The sequence below is a fragment of the Osmerus eperlanus genome, chromosome 3 (assembly GCF_963692335.1).
Source record: "Osmerus eperlanus chromosome 3, fOsmEpe2.1, whole genome shotgun sequence".
Classification (NCBI taxonomy): Eukaryota; Metazoa; Chordata; class Actinopteri; order Osmeriformes; family Osmeridae; genus Osmerus; species Osmerus eperlanus.
In genome coordinates, this window is record NC_085020.1 from 13999255 (window position 1) to 14015973 (window position 16719).

The 16719-nt window shown below is 41.5% G+C and overlaps 1 protein-coding gene across 4 annotated transcripts in view; it reads right to left on the reverse strand.

Annotated features, from left to right (window-relative positions):
* slc37a1 (solute carrier family 37 member 1) overlaps positions 1-16719 on the reverse strand; it is a 73505-nt gene that overhangs the window by 33591 nt on the left and 23195 nt on the right. For all 4 annotated transcript variants that reach the window (XM_062457420.1, XM_062457421.1, XM_062457422.1 and 1 more), the window contains 7 exons: positions 16120-16201; positions 14121-14220; positions 13702-13780; positions 12550-12685; positions 12370-12446; positions 10497-10663; positions 9749-9801 (listed from right to left, as the gene is read on the reverse strand). In XM_062457420.1, the coding sequence (XP_062313404.1) occupies positions 9749-9801; positions 10497-10663; positions 12370-12446; positions 12550-12685; positions 13702-13780; positions 14121-14220; positions 16120-16201 (694 nt within the window). The remainder of the gene's footprint in view (positions 1-9748; positions 9802-10496; positions 10664-12369; positions 12447-12549; positions 12686-13701; positions 13781-14120; positions 14221-16119; positions 16202-16719) is intronic.

A 16719-nucleotide genomic window follows, 5' to 3' on the forward strand; every position in this document is an offset into this window, starting at 1 on the left:
CATATTTTAACCCTTGTGTTATCTTCGGGTCATTCTGACCCATCAGTCATTGTGACCCACCGTCGTATTGCGACAACTTTACCGCACACAAAAACAAAGTGAATCATTTTCTTTGAACCGTTGGGCTGTCTCAGACCCCCCACATTGCGAAGGTTAAAAGAAAATTATTTTTATTTGTTTTTGGATTGGGTAAAATTGGGTAAACACAACGATGGTTTGTTATGAACCTTTGGGTCATGTGACCCGAAGGCAGCACAAGGGTTAACATATCAAGGTGATTGTAGGAGGAAGATGATTAGATTACATGCTCGTGATGACATTTCCAAAGTTTCGTCTCCATACGGTAAACCGTTGCAGAGTCAAGGCCTCACGTCCGCTTTGGCGTGCTCTTTGTCAAAATCGTTTGCGCGTTATTCGTGAACGATTTGACTTAACGATTCTAAAGCTTTCTGTCGGCATGGTCTGAAGATAATCTGTTACAATTTAAATGAAAATCAGAGCAACGGCCTAGGAGGAGTTTGAAAAAGTTGGCTTTTCAGAAAATACAAATGACAAAAAAAGCTTCAGGATGACAATGACGTGTTAGTGTTCAGTCGAATCGTCTGCATCTAAGGAATCTATTGATACATCACTCAAGAAAAATGGTCTTACGGTTCAAAAGTTATGGGCGTAAACACACCTCCAACTTTGACCCCTTGGTGGTGCTATAGTGCTTCAGTGGTCGACATGAAATTTGCTGACAATAATCAGGAGACCGTTCCTAATCAGTGTGACAAATTTCAAAACTGTTCTATGGGCTGCCATAGACTCCTAGTCCTAAGTATAATAATAATAAAACTAACAATTCCAATAGGTGCCATGGCCCTAATAATAATAAAACTAACAAAAACAATGGGTGCCACAGCAACTTCGCTGCTGCTTGGCCCCTAAAAACATGTCAAACATGTCATAGAATTGAAAATCAAAATTGAGCTCAGGTGCATCCTGTTTCCAATGATCATCCTTGATGTGTTTCTACAACTTGATTGGAGTCCACCTGTGGTAAATTCAGTTGATTGGACATGATTTGGAAAGGCACAAACCTGTCTATATTAGGTCCCACAGTTGACAGTTTATGTCAGAGCACAAACCAGGCCATGAAGTCCAAGGAATTGTCTGTAGACCTCCGAGACAGGATTGTATTAAGGCACAGATCTGGGGAACAGTACAGAAAATTGTCTGCAGCATTGAAGGTCCCAATGACCACAGTGGCCTCCATCATCCGTAAAAGGAAGAAGTTTGGAACCACCAGGACTCTTTCTAGAGTTGGCCACCCGGCTAAACTGAGCGATAGGGGGAGAAGGGCCTTAGTCAAGGAGGTGACCAAGAACCCGATAGTCACTCTGACAGAGCTCCAGCATTGCTCTGTGAAAAGAGGAGAACCTTCCAGGTTGGTGAGTGGCCAGACGGAAGCCACTCCTCAGTAAAATGCACATGACAGCCCACCTGGAGTTTGCCAAAAGGCACCTGAAGGACTCTGACCTTGTTTCTCTCTGAGAAACAAAATTCTCTGGTCTGATGAAACAAAGATTGAACTCTTTGGCCTACCGTATTTTTCGGAAATAAAACGGCGGCTTGTACCCCGATTTTACAGTTTTCGTCTGGTTGTACGGCTTATATTTTGAAGCAGCGTATAGCCCGGTTTTAGAACAAAAAAGTGGCTTCGTCCCAAGATCTCTACAGGCCGTGCAGCTAATTTAATGCTCAACACTGGAACGGGGGCTTATTGAAAGAGGAATTATTTACTGTGTCGTCTCAGTTACACTATCAGGGCTTGAAAATACAGTGACTTGCTAAAGTAGGCAAATGGCTAATAGAACATAACATTTCATAATAATTTCAGTAAATCAAACAGCTGCAGTGAAATGTTATATACAGCTAGCAAACCAACATTAGCTAGCATCGCTAACGACATTGGCTAATTCAACTTCGGTAGGCTATCCTCAGGATTTGCAAGCTAGCTAAACTTATACTATATCTAAAATAATTTTGTAGACATAACGATGGATTTTGCCACGCATGGACATACTATCCACAACCGAAGTGTGTTACAGCATGCTGTAAGATCGCCTATAGCCTACTCGTGTATTGCTTGGTATCATTGTTCCCATATCAAGTGCGGCATATTTCAGTGCGGGTTAAAATCCGATTTACAAACACGAAGCTCCCATTCTGGTGGGGTGCGGGTTATAGAAAATGCGTCTTGTTTTCCAAAAAATACGGTAAATACCAAGCGTAATCTCTGGAGGAAACCAAGTACTGCTCATCACCTGGCCAATACCATCCCCTAAAGTGAAGCATGGTGGTGGCAGCATCATGCTGTGGAGAAGCTTTTCAGCGGCAGGAACTAGGAGACTAGTCAAGACCGAAAGAAAGATGAATGCAGCAATATACAGAGACATCTTTGATTAAAACCTGCTCCAGAGCGCTCTGGACCTCAGACTGGGGAGAAGGGTCATCTTCCAACAGGACAACTACCTTGGCACACAGCCAAGATAACAACGGAGTAGCTTCGGGACAACTCTGTGAATGTCCTTGAGCGGCCCAGCCAGAGCCCAGACTTGAACCCGATTGAACATCTATGGAGAGATCTGAAAATGGCTGTGCACCGACGCTCCCCATCCAACTTGATGGAGCTTGAGAGGTCCTGCAAAGAAGAATGGGAGAAACTGCCCAGGTGTGCCAAGCTTGTAGCATCATACTAAAAAATACTTGAGACTGTAATTGCTGCCAAAGGTGCTTCAACAAAAGTATTGAGCAAAGGCTGTGAATACTTATGTAAATGTTATATTTTAGTGCTTAGTTTTTGCAAATCTCTAAACATTTCAACAAACGTTTTTCACTTTGTCATTATGGGGTATTGAGTGTAGAATTTTGAGCAAAATTAATTAATTAATTTCCATTTTGGAAAAAGGCTGTAACATAACAAAATGTGGAAAAATTGTACTGAAAATTCCCCCAGTATTTATTTTAAGTCCCCAAAATTACCCAAATTATTTGATCATGCATTTTTGGTGTAGGATTGATGTAAACGTTGGTAGGGACATCTAGTTAATGCGAGCGTGCGGGGGGGTGCAATGTTTTTGCATCCACTTGAATATAATCAAAAAGGTTATTTTTAATCAAGGTTGGCTAAAAGTATACCTGTCTCATAGTTTGTGTTACAGTAATATGATTTAGCCTACTAATTTCTATCCAACTAAAGAAAAGATCAATTTAATCCAGTAATTTACAGGCAGCCTCACATAAAAACGTATTGGTTATCAAACAAAGCTTTGATTGTGTCCGTCTATATTCAAATGAGTGGGTCAATATCTAGCTCAGCAGAAGCCTGGTAACAACCATTCATTTGAATCAGGTGTGTTGGAGCAGGGAAACATCTAAAACATGCAGGACAGGGGGTCCCTGAGGACCAGGGTTGAAGACCTCTGGTCTATAGAATACTCTCTGAATAATCTCTTTTCTAATTTACATGAATTAATCTGACCTGTCAGACCCTTTTCCTGTCCGTTTACTGTTAGCTAGTCTAGCAGTCACACGCTACACAGGTAGCCTAAGTAACATTAAATACAAAGTTAGCTTGCTGCAAGTAGGCTGTCACTAGAGCGTGCAGCAGCCTCCCCCAGGTCCTGGAACAATTTCGCGGACCCCCTGGCTATGGCTCGCGGACCCCTAAGGGTCCGGGGACCCCACTTTGAGAACCACTGGCGTAGAAGATCCCTGTGCAGTTCGAATCTCGACACATTTGCACGAACCATTTCACCAAGGACGGTTTTGAAAACCTGGGACAATGTAAAGCAGGATTTGCTATGAAGCTGTTGCTGAAAAGAGGTGCGTTCCGACCGTATGTTCATCACAACCGCAAGCTGTAGTATGATTTTGTCTGTAACAGTTATTAGCAATGCTAACATATCCTGTATCTAGCACCTGCCTTTCTCCAGTTCTTTCAAATAGATAATCTAGAAAGGCGTTAGCAATAGACTAGACTGCTATTCTTTTTCTGGCTATTTTTTCGGAAGCTTCCCTTCTAATGCCGACTACAGCTAGTCTAGCTAGAGTCATTTGCTAAGTAAGGTATGTTGATGTGTTTAGAAACGTATTTAGCATTCTACCTGTAGGCCGTAAGGTGAACCCTATTATCATTTCATCCCGCTCCACAGTCTGGCATCTACACAATCTTTAGCACAATCTTTAGACCAACGCAGCTGCACAAGATTGAAGGCAGATAGGGACACCTCGATTCGGTAGATGATGGAAGACATTAGTCGTGTCAGAGATCGCATGCTGGTCTTATAGATCAAATTTATCAGCTTGGCTTGTCAGGATATATTATTTTGGCACACATTGTAGATTTTGTAGAGGTACTTGGGCGGATAAGTGCTCTACAGAACATAGACATTGACCACAAAGTCTTAAATGGTTTGAGACTTATCGAGCACCGTGTTTGTGTGCAAGATGGCAAGTGTAGAAAGCCACAACAAGAATCTTCCTTTAGGGTTTAGCGTATTTTGATCGTAACCTATTGTCTGGGTTCACAGTGACGATTTAAGTAACACAGTCCTAGCGAAAAACAGGAACATCTGCCTGTCCCACAGGCACTTTTGCAGCCAGTGTATCACATGCAAAACACTGTGAGGGGCCGAATTTCTGGGCCCCGTTCGTCGTAAGGGTTGAAGCTAAGTTAATCAATTGTCCCTTTAGCCCGTTAACATTAGCGAGATGAGTGAGAACAGCAAATATCGGTTCGTCAACGGCTGATCCGCATCCAAATCATGTGGTTAATTTCAATCAGGCTAAACTTATCAGGGAAATTGCACGTGCACGTCCTATTTCAAAAGGCAGGAAAGGTTGATCACCAAAACCGTGATTTTCTAACGGTATGATGGCGGAAAAGACGAAAGAGAGAGCGGTGATAGGCTATTCTCGCCATCCGAGCAAACTATTATAATGAGTCTGTCTCTACGAAGACAATAAGCATATTATCATGGCTAAGTCAAACACCGCCGCTGCCAGCGCAAGACAAGCAGCTTGGCAAAAAATTGCCGATAAGCTATAAATGCGAAAGTTTTGGGGAAATGTATAGGCTCATCTTAAGTGCCTCATTACCCCAATCAGATCACATTTCTTTAAATGTGCCTGCTGGCAGTAGGCTTAATGGAAATTAATAATCGAATGAGATCTTGCAAGCGAAAATAATGATCTCAACTCTTTCAGAATAAGTAGGCTAGATAAAAACAAGGCCAAAGAGTATCAAATTGATACGAATTCATAGACACTTATGAGGATATGTAGGCTACTGAGCTTATATCATGTACTATATATGTGTATATGCATGTAGGCCTATGTGTAAATCCCTCTTTGATTTCATTGACTGGGACATGGCCAGGGAATATGATGAATTGATTCATCAGCTGGTTAAGCGCCAAGTACACTTTTCTTACAGCAACGCATGCTGCGGCTTTGCCAATGTTTTCTGCATCGCCTATACTGTATAAAAATTTAGCCTATACCTGACGCAAAAAACCTGAAGGCTATGCAGTCTGAAGCACAGTTAAAGTTTATTGTCAATTTCTTCACATGTCAAGACATAAAAAGGAATCGATATGACGTTTCCCACTCTCCCACAGTGAAACATATAAAAAGCACAGGCACAACAGATAAGACAAGACATTTCCTAAAACATAGCGTTACATATTCACATACAGCAGCATAAGCTCATAATAAAGCATAAAGCTTGCTGCGGCGTGTGATATTTGCAATGTACGGCCCGAGAAGGTCTTGTAAATAAATGAGTCCTTGTCCGCTGAATCGATATCGCTCAAACAAGAACTCATCCGTGTGAAATAAAGGATCTTGGCAATCGCGAAGAACTCTATTGGTATGGAAAGCTAATCGAACTAAAATATAGCTCCTTGGTCAACTGGGTCTCTCAAAAAGGGAGCTGCCATGTTATTTTCCGGGGGTGTGGCAAGCTTATCCAGCTACACTTACGTTAGCCTGCTCTGGAGCAGGTTAGTGCTAATTAATATGTTACTATGGTGATTTATCGAAAGTTGCTTCCACGAACCAAAAAGAGGGGCGTTTTTTATCTTAGCCTGAACATTAGCTCGCTAAACCGCTTAGCAAGCTACGACGAATACCCCCCAGGTCATCCAGGTGACGTGCAAGGTCCCGTCCTCTATTTGCCAACCATATCCATCCATGTTGACAAAAAGCAGCTACCTTATTGGTGTAGAACGATCACATGTCAAACCGTACCACCAAAATCCTATTACGCTCTGAAGAAACTAGTTCTGCATAAAACATAGACGCATCGACATTCGACTGGAATTTTAGCGACAAACTTTTTTTTGGTACCTTATCACGACTCGTTCTTTTTTATGAGCTAAAGATTGTGTAGATGCCAGACTGTGGAGCGGGAATCATTTTCTAAAAGACTTTGTGGTTCACCTTGCGGCCTACTGTGCTAGATACAGGAGACGTTAGCATTGCTAATAGGCTAACCGTTAGCGACAAAATCATACTTACAGCCAGGGCCGTCGTTTATGGGTGAAAGGTGATGACAATTCTAGGGGCTCACAGCCCAGGGGGGACTACAAAAATCCCAGAAGCCTATTATGTAGGCTTCCCTTTCTATGACTAAATTATGCATAGGCCTAACTAATAGGCTACTCATACTAATGCATCAGAGTTAAAACAAAGCCACATAATCAAGCTAAATTGCAAAAAAAAAGTTTATTTTTTCAGAGCAATAACACCCATAACCATGGACCAAACCCATGGTTATGGGTGTTATTGCTTCTCTTTTGAAAATGTGCTCACGAAATGCAGCAGCAGTCTGCTAGTTATCAGGAGAAATGCCTAAACAGAAACATAAATCTGGACGACAGAAGAGAGAGGAAAGGAAAAAAATAGAGGCCAAGAGCAAATCAGGAGCCCAAAATATCAACTATTTTTTTTTCGAAGAAAGGTGAGTGTTAAGCTAGCTGCACAAGCGCCCTGTGGTTCACGAGAAATAGCATAGCTTGCCTCGTCCAACGTCACGATGTTGGAGTGACTAATGTTAGGAGCTAGCGTTTATAAGCCAGCTACTAACATTACTGCAATAACCGAATGACACTAACGTAACGTTTAACGTTACGTGTGGTCAGCACAGCAGTGTAAAATAATCGCCTGACAAGGCTGACATTACAAAACTAGAGGGTACAATTTCTGGGGAAATTGTAGGGTGTGCTTGCTTGCGTCGGTTGCAAAGGGGGGGGGGGGGGGTCCGTTTTTTTATGAAATGTTTACAACTGATATTTCTGTATATTTTATATAAAAATGCATACTTATTATTTATAAAGATTACATAGATTTAAAAGCATATTTTTTTGCTGCTCATTTACAACTCAAAATGCGACTGAAGTGTAGAATGAAATAGATGTCTTCTCATTTCCCCTGCAAGAGGCAGCCTCATATCTGAATCAAAACGAATAAATTTGGCAGACCTGTGTAAAAATTGACCTAATCTCTATGACTTAAACGTCCTTTTAAGTTTTCCCTTCTCGTGATATTTTCAGGCATTTAGCCCACTCATATTGCATTCATTCATTAATAAAGAACCCCCTTTGAAGATTATTCTACGACGTTACCGGCAGTAGAAGATGGAATCGCGATTCAAACAGTACCATCTAATAACTGAAAATATGCCCCCAAAAACGTAAATAAGCTTGACATTTATTTAGTGGAAAATCTCTCATTCATGAAAAGCTCACTGGTAGCGATCATTGTCAGTAACAACGCAAAATGCGATATAGCCTGTGTGGAGAAGCTGCCCCGGTAAATTGTACTACTACAGTACAGTAGACTACTGCTGTGTTCGTCTTGGTAGCGATTGCGTTGGTTGAATTGGATTTAACGTTCCGTTGTACGGTTTAGGCTGAAATTAATTATTTTCATGAACAGATTGACAAAGTTTAGGCTGTGGCAATGAAGTTAAGGTTAGTAGTTAGATAGACTTTTGATTTAAGTAAGGGGAGTGCCGAACATGTTCTGTCGCCGTTTGACTTCCTACAGCTGTGTACAGTACTGTAGATGTTTTTGTAGTGTCTCGCGTAGGCTACAGCGTTGCAGTGAGCAACACTGGTTTGAAACCACAGGTAATGATCATTTCACCCACAAATCGTTTACTTGTAATGTAATGTCATAATAAATCCTACAACGAAAATGTATTTGTGAGGAATGTTTATTTTAACGATTGAAAACAGATGTATCATAGACCACTGTAGTATGTGTTGCCCGGGCAACAGAGGCTAATGTCATGATGCTAATGCTTCAGTGAAATAGTAGACTACCGTTTCCGAAAGTAGATGTGGGCCTACTTCCTTAATAATATCAGCTAATATTGTACATTACATTTCACAATTGTGTTTCACATCACAAAGTAAATAGTTATCACCCTGGCCTCTTTGCTTGTGGCGTTTCTGCAGCTGCCTTGCAGTAAAGCTATAGTTAGCCTAGCTATCCCCCAAGTTATTAACCGATGCGAAACGAATGTTCTGCTACAGGTAGTCACGCGTGTTTTCGTGACGTTAGTGACCAGGGCCGGATTAACAATTTTCTGTGCCCTGGGCAACAGAAAATTGTTGTTGTAAATTTTGTTGTTACAACAAAACCAAAGACTTATAAGTTGTGTTATTCTGTTAACATGTTTAACCATTTATTAAACACATCCTGGATATAAAAAAACAAAAATGAAATCACATTTCTAGTGATAAAAAATAAAAAGGTAATAGTCAGCAAAACAACTTGACTTTTAACCTCAAACATGACGTGCTCTCTTCCCTGCTGACAGCCATTTCTGCACAACTCTGTCTGGCTGAAACTGAAACCTCTAGTCCCTCAATGCTAGTATATAAAAGCTTCCATAGCATTTCATCAGTATGATACTAAGTACCCAAGTCGACACCATTCTTCTGCTGCAGTTCAATAGCCGGGGGGAACGAGGCGAACGGCTGGCCCGTCTTAATTACGTGATATGCCGTTGTTATAAGTCGTGCAATAACACGATGGGCATCTACATTTAAATTCCTGACCAGCATGGTCAACGGCCTGGAAGATGGATTGTCAACCATCCACTTAGCTGTCACGCAAACCAGGTGTTGTCTGCTAGCATGGCTGGTCAGGTATTGTTTTCAAAAATTGTCGGTGCCTCTGTAAAAATATCCACTTTTGTCTGCTTTAGACGGGAACATACGACAGACGACACAGTGCATCTTAGTTCCATAAAAAAAATTGCTTCCGTTTGAGCTCGTAGCTCTACTTTGCTGCCATCTTCACTTTATTGTCTCGCGCCAGTTGTTAAAAAATGTATAGAGATTAGAGAATTACAATTTGACAACCACTCGTCACTCACTACTCAACTCTTGATTTGCCAACTGTGCGCCCCACGAGCTGCAAAGTTAAGTATGCATTTAGCATATAGTAAAACATATGAAGGATGTTAACTTTTACAATGCAATTGTTTTTTTCAATCAATAATTTGCAGTGGCCCGATCGGGCCAGTGAGTTGCTAGTTTAACTGTCCCGACGTTACTTTTTACTGGCCCCGGGCCATCTGGCCATTGTTATTGTCGAGCCCTGGATAGAATATAGGTTGTTGCCAAAGTGTGTGGCCTACACTGATCCTTTTCGAGAGACAGGCAAAGAGGCAGGCAGGCAGACTCACATTACTGCAAAGTACCGGGTTCTGGGCATGGATGGTCTTCAAATCATTTGGATCTGGGTGAAGAAAAACAACTAGGTGAGAACAAACATTCCATCCAAGAGAAGAAAACAAAATTCATGTAGCCAGATTTAAGTCATAAGACTTATAATTTAGACCAATTTCGCAACAAAACCTTACCTGAAAAAAATGAAAAATGTCAATCAATATAATCTCTTTATTAATACCTCAAGCTATCAATGGACAATAAAAAAAGTAACAGGACATGAGTTACTGTTAAACGTCTCGATAAATTGACACGTCTCATGTTAAAACTATATAATTACTTCAAACACCATACAATTACTTTAAACAATAAGTAGCTAGCTAGTGAATAAACTGAACGGCAATGTTGATGGGAAAGCAGAATCCAATGTGATGTATGAGGTGCTGAAATATGTAAAGTTGCTCAGAGATAGAACAATTGGAAGCATATTTTGGTGCCTCATACATTACATTTGAGGTGCATTCAATGTAGCCTTCCATCACAGTCTTTGCTCACCTCAGCCATACAAGCACAATGAAAACACAACATACTAAAAATACAATGTAGCAAGTAAATAAGAGACATTTAAGACATTATAAGAACTTATATTTAGGACACCCTGGGTACCCTATAGGATAGGATAGGGTACCCAGTCTACCCTATCTCCAATCAATGTAAGCTCTTCCTTGCCTGTCTCTACCTAGCCAATGACAGGGCACTACTCACGTTCGATGAGGAAGAGGAAGCAGACCAGGCCCATGAGGGCTATTATGAGACCAGGAACGATAAAAGACAATCCCCAGTTAGAAGAGACCCAGTATCCAGCTATCAGGGAGCCTAGGATGTTCCCTACGGAGGTGTGGGAGTTCCATAGGCCCATGATCAGGCCTCGTCTGACATAAACCAGACCAGAGTTAGTTGTGTCATAATAGGTTATGGAAGGCTTATGACATGCACTACTCACACAGACAAAATAAATTCATGTCAAATTAGCATATTAGTTACTTTATATATACACTGCTCAAAACATTTAAGGGAACACCTAATCATGACAGTATAACACCAAGTCAATTAAACTTCAGGGATATCAGTCTATCCAGGTTAGGATAGGAAGCATAAATTATTGTAAATCAATGTCACCTGTTTTGGTGCAAATGAAACAGGAACACTGGAGAGGCAACAGCAAGACTATTCCCAAAAAGGGAATGGTTTTGCAGATAGTGGTCAGTAAGACAATTGCTCTCTCCTTACCCTTCCTAACTGATTCTCCTCTCGTTTCTCATCCTGCTATTGTCCTTGTCACTACTTATAGCATGAGGCGATACCTGCAGCACATTCAGGCTGCACAGGTAGTCCAGGATGGCACACCCATACATGCCGTAGCAAGAAGGTTTGCTGTGTGAGTCTCAAGAGCATGGAAGAGATACCAGGAGACGGGCCGTTACATAAGGAAAGCTGGACAGGACCGTAGAAGGGCATCAACCCAGCAGCTTGACTGGTGTCTGCTCCTTTGTGCAAGGAGGAAGCACAAAGGAGCACCGCCAGGGCCCTACCAAATGACCTCCAGCAGGCTACTGGTGTGCATGTTTCTGACCAAACTGTCAGAAACAGACTCCATGAGGGTGGCATGAGGGCCCTACATCCTCTAGTGGGACCTGTGCTCACAGCCCAGCACTGTGCAGCTCAATTTGGAATTTGCCAGAGAACACCAGATTTGTCAGATCTGCTATTAGCGCCCTGTTCTTGTCATAGATGAGAGCAGGTTCACACTGAGCACATGTGACAGACATGAAAGAGTCTGGAAACGCAGCAGTGAATGTTATGCTGCCTGCAACATCATCCAGCATGACCGGTTTGGAGGTGAGTCAGTGATGGTCTAGGGAGGCATATCCTTGGAGGATCAGACAGACCTCCACGTGTTAGCCAACGGTATCCTGACTACTGTTTGGTTACCATGGATTTCCTCCCGATGTAGGAAAATGCCTGGCCGAATGTTTGCAGGCAGTTCCTGGATGACAAAGGCATTGATGCAATTGTCTGGCCCTTACTTTCCCCAGACATGACTCCAATTGAAAACCTCCGGGATTTTACTTATCGGTGTATCCAACGCCTGGAAGTATCGTCACAGACTGTCCAGGAGCTCACTGATGCCCTGATATCCAGGTCTGGGAGGAGATCCCCCAGGACACCATACACCGTCCCATCAGGAGCATGCCCAGACGTTGTCATGAGTGCATACAGGCATGTGGGGGCCATATACACTACTGACTCACATTATGAGTTGCTGTGATGAAATTCATGCAAGTTGGAATAGCCTGTGATTTAAATAGTTTACTTTGGTTTTCGGTGTGAGTTTGACTCCAGCTCTCAATCGGTTGGTGATTTCGGTTTCCATTGATCGTTGTTACTTAATTTTGTCAACAAATTACACAATGTACAGTAAGGTTTTGATCTTTAATATATTTTGTTTATCGAGACCCAATGTGTAACTTAAGCGTTCACTTTATTTTTCTGAGCAGTGTATTTAAACTCAATACTAAACATGCATACATTAAATATTAAAAATACATTTAAGATTGATTCAGGATGCCATCCTCACCTTCCCTTGCCAAACCAGTTTCCAATACAGGTGACCACACTTGGCCATCCAGTGGTCTGAACCAAGCCATTGGCAATCTAAAACGCAGAGGAGTAAAACAAAAGGATTAGCCTTATTAACAGTGTATTTGTGTACGTCTTTCCCTCCAGGTGCAGCACTAGGCCTTCTGCTGTTGCTCACCTGGACAAATATATAGAAGCCGAGACTGTGTATGTTATAGATGTAGCCCAGGCCAAACAGGCAAGTGAAGAGGCCGCTAGTCAACATGCCCACTGTCAGGTACCAACGGATGGGCAGGCGTTCACCAATGATACCACTGTAAGGTGCATAAAAATGACAGCACAATAATGTTCTTCAATGAAGAGGCACAGAGGAAATAGATATCCCAGAGGACTCCCAAACATTTTAGAACATCAGTATTCCCCAAATTTAAGATACTTTATTAAAAAAATATATTTGCTGACATCTGACATCAGACTGGTCATTAAGTGGACCATCTTAACTTTATCAGTTAACTTCTAGAATCTTTCAAAGAGGCTTATTACACCCTGTCCTAACTGGATGCGACACGAGCGACGGGATGCGAGCAACGTGACTAAAAGCAGTTTGATTGCCTTGTTTTCAGTTGGAATGTCCTAACTGGACGTGAGCGACGCAAATTTTTGTTGGACGCCCTGTTTCTATTTATTTTTCGTCGCTTGCGTTGAAAGCTCTGTAGCACATGAAGTCATAGTAACGTGGTTAGTGTACATGACGTAACAGAAGTGAATTTGACGGATACAGTGTGGACAGAGCGTCCGATGCTACGCGACAGTCGTACGCTCGCATCCAGTTACGACACGGTGTCACACAACAAACCGTATTAATGCACAGAAATCTAATTAATTAACAACCAATAGTGTAGTTGTTGAACATGCTGCTCAGCCTGAACTCCTGCCCCTCATATTTTAGATTTGTTTTCATTGGCCAGTATTCATGCATATGGACAAGACTGTCAGCAAATAGCCGATCGCATGGTAGGGGTGGCACCAGTGGTGGCCAGTGCCACCCCTGGACACTCCCTGGACACGCCCCTGCCTAGATGAAAAAAAACTGAAGGTGCTCTTTAACACAACAATTGACAAGTGTGAGATACAACTGTCACTAAGTGCTGAAATGTGCTGGATAAAGCCTGAGTGTATTTCCATATGCTTTGTGGGTTTGTTTGGTAGAAGCTGTAGCTGTTTGTGTATCGGGGATAAAATAGTGCTGCACTTTACTGTACGGCTGCTACAGTTTTCATCATCGTTTTCATCCATGATTCGCTAGCAGTTGCATGAACATGAACCTTACCTGAGGTACATGCCAATAGCATAGGCACACAGGAATGAGTAATCCATGGCTCCCAACAGCTGCTTGTAGTTGCTTTTATCTAAATATGGAGACAAAATTGCTTTGACTCGAATCTGTTGAAACCAGTACCAGTCATCTGAAGGATACTTGTTTCATTTATTTATTAGAGATTTATGTATTTATTGGTGAATGGAAGAGACATAGAAATTCATATACAAGAGAGAACAAACAATATAAAAAAGGGTGACTGTGGCTTAAATAGGGAGTTAGATTAAGAGTGACAAAAGAGAAAGACCGGAAAGAAAGACAGAAAAACAGAGAGGAAGAGAGAGGGGGGGAGAGCGTCAGAGAGATAAGCGGAAAGTAAGAGAAAAAGAACAATAGACAGAGAGAGTTAAGATGGCTGAAGTGGGCCTCACCAAAGGGCTTCCAGCTACAGTCTACATCAGAGTGTAGCGTTGGCTGGCCGCTAGGGGCTTGGACCTCACTGAGAGACGAGCAGTTCCTATGTAGCTCACTCTAAAATATAAATGTATTTATATTTAAATAAAAAACATTTGCAACATGATGGGCAAAGCAGCTGCAATATCCGATAACTTGTTATAATGTTGATTAACTAGAGAGGGTAAAATTTCTGTGGACATTGTGAGGTGTGCTTGCAGATGGGTCTGTTTTATGACTTATATCAGTGTTTTTCAACCTTTTTTGAGCCACGGCACATTTTTTACATTGGAAAAATCTTGGCGAACACCACCGAACAAAAATTGAACAAAATTACACCCTGTAGCCTAATATAGTATATATAATTGGGTGTGTGCAAGCCTTTGGCGAGCACAACCAATTCTTCTCTCTCATATATATATTTATTATTATTTATTATTTTCCCACCCCCCAAAAAACTTGGTCCCGATTGAGTTGCTTGTATTGGCGCGAACGTTGCTACCTGCATATACCTACATAGACGGCAGCTGTGTTTTGCTCCTAGATTCAGACCTAGCCCCGGTAAATTGTAGAGCTAGCTAACTACTACACTTCTGCTGTGTGCTATTTTTACTAGGGGCTTCATCTAGGTCAGAATCTTGTACAGGGCCCAGTTCGGAGTTTGCATTCTTTCTTTTTAAAAACTTCTCCATCACTGTAACCATGACCTGTCACATGCGTCACTAATTCTCTTGTCTCTAAGAAGGAACGAGGCAATTAGCTACCTGCTGCCACCCGGACGAATATTACATTACTCTGCCAGTCACTATATTACAGACACTTGACAATGGCATATTATTTGCAGATAAGAATTAATTAAAAAAAATAAGAATAATTTGTCTAATTGTCTAGTTTAGTGAAATTGGATAATTTCTCACGGCACACCTGACGATGTCTCACAACACACTAGTGTGCCGCGGCACAGTGGTTGAAAATCACTGACTTATATTATATATAATATATATATATATATTTCTATATGTTTTAAATAATTATGCATAGGCATAATTATTATTAGCCTTTATTATTATTATTAGCCTATTTATGAAGATTGCATAGATTAAAAAGCATACATTTGTTGCTGCTCATTTGTCCATATTTTTTTTGTACAGCCTGGAGAGAAATTATTATGGCAAGCTAACTAGCTAGATAGAGCGAAGCAGGGCAGTTTGTCAACGCTCGAAAGAGCTCCGGGAGTACAACGGCAGTTAGGAATGCTTGGCTGGACCTGATGTTAGTTTCCTCCAGGATCACAATGACTCTTATTGAGAGACTTGTTGCTTTTGTTGGTTAGTTGTAACGGATTTAAATTCTTGTACTCGCTGTGAAATATTTTTAATGTTGATTGTTTTTCTACAGGTACACTCTTGCACTTTTTGAGTTTCATGTTGTTTAATTGTGACTTGTTTAACTGCATGCTCTTACGGTTCTTCCCTTTGGCAGTTATTTGGTTTTTCACAATGTATGCTTCATGTTTTGGTTGCTCGCAATGTTGGGGCTATCTCGTTGTTATGATCAGTGACCTATGCACTTTTGTAAAGCTCTCTTGTGGAAGTCGCTTTGGATAAAAGCGTCTGCTAAATGCATAAATGTAAAATGTAGCTCTGAAATAGGGGCACTCGTCAGACATAAGTCCCAACTGGAAAATGTCAGCTGTTTTCACAGGACGAGTTGGAAAGGGTGGGAAAATAAATAATAAATAAAATATATATGAGAGAGAATATAGGTTGTGCCCTGCCGTTCGGCAAGCACACCCAATAAATATATACGAGAGAGAATATAGGTTTTGCCTAACAATAATATTTCTATAATGAGTCGCCTGTGGAATGTACCAAGTGTTGTGTCCCTTGTAGGAAAAGCAGAAATGGACAGGCCAGTGTGTCTGTGTGTGTTATAACCTAAATATATATTTATAATTGTATAAAGATATTTATATACCTTGACAATGCTGATGGGCTTCCTAGAAAGGTGGAAGCTAGTGTACAGGAGGAAGGTGAGGATGAAGGTGAAGGCTCTGTACCTGCAGGACAAAAAGATAACACAGGGGGCAGCAGTCATGTCGTAGTAGATGTAGATTTGGGGGAAAGACGGACAAAAGAAGTAAGAGAGAGGTTGTGAGAGCTCGAGAAAGAGAAGTAAACACTGGACTATGGACCAAAAACAACTAACTTCTTTCACAGGCCTGAAACAGATACTATCTCTACGATACAGCTACATAAAAGGCCCAAGAAATGATACTAGAGGCTAGACCAAGCTTAACAGGTATTTGCAGATTATTGTGAAATATGCAAATGTATATTTGGAGTCAGGTGGCTGAGCGGTGAGGGAATCGGGCTAGTAATCCGAAGGTTGCCAGTTAGATTCCCCGGTCATGCCAACTGACGTTGTGTCCTTGGGCAAGGCACTTCACCCTACTTGCCTCGGGGGAATGTCTCTGTACTTACTGTAAGTCGCTCTGGATAAGAGCGTCTGCTAAATGACTAAATGTAAATGTAATGTACAATGGAGCAATACTTTCACTAAATGTCACCTATCCCT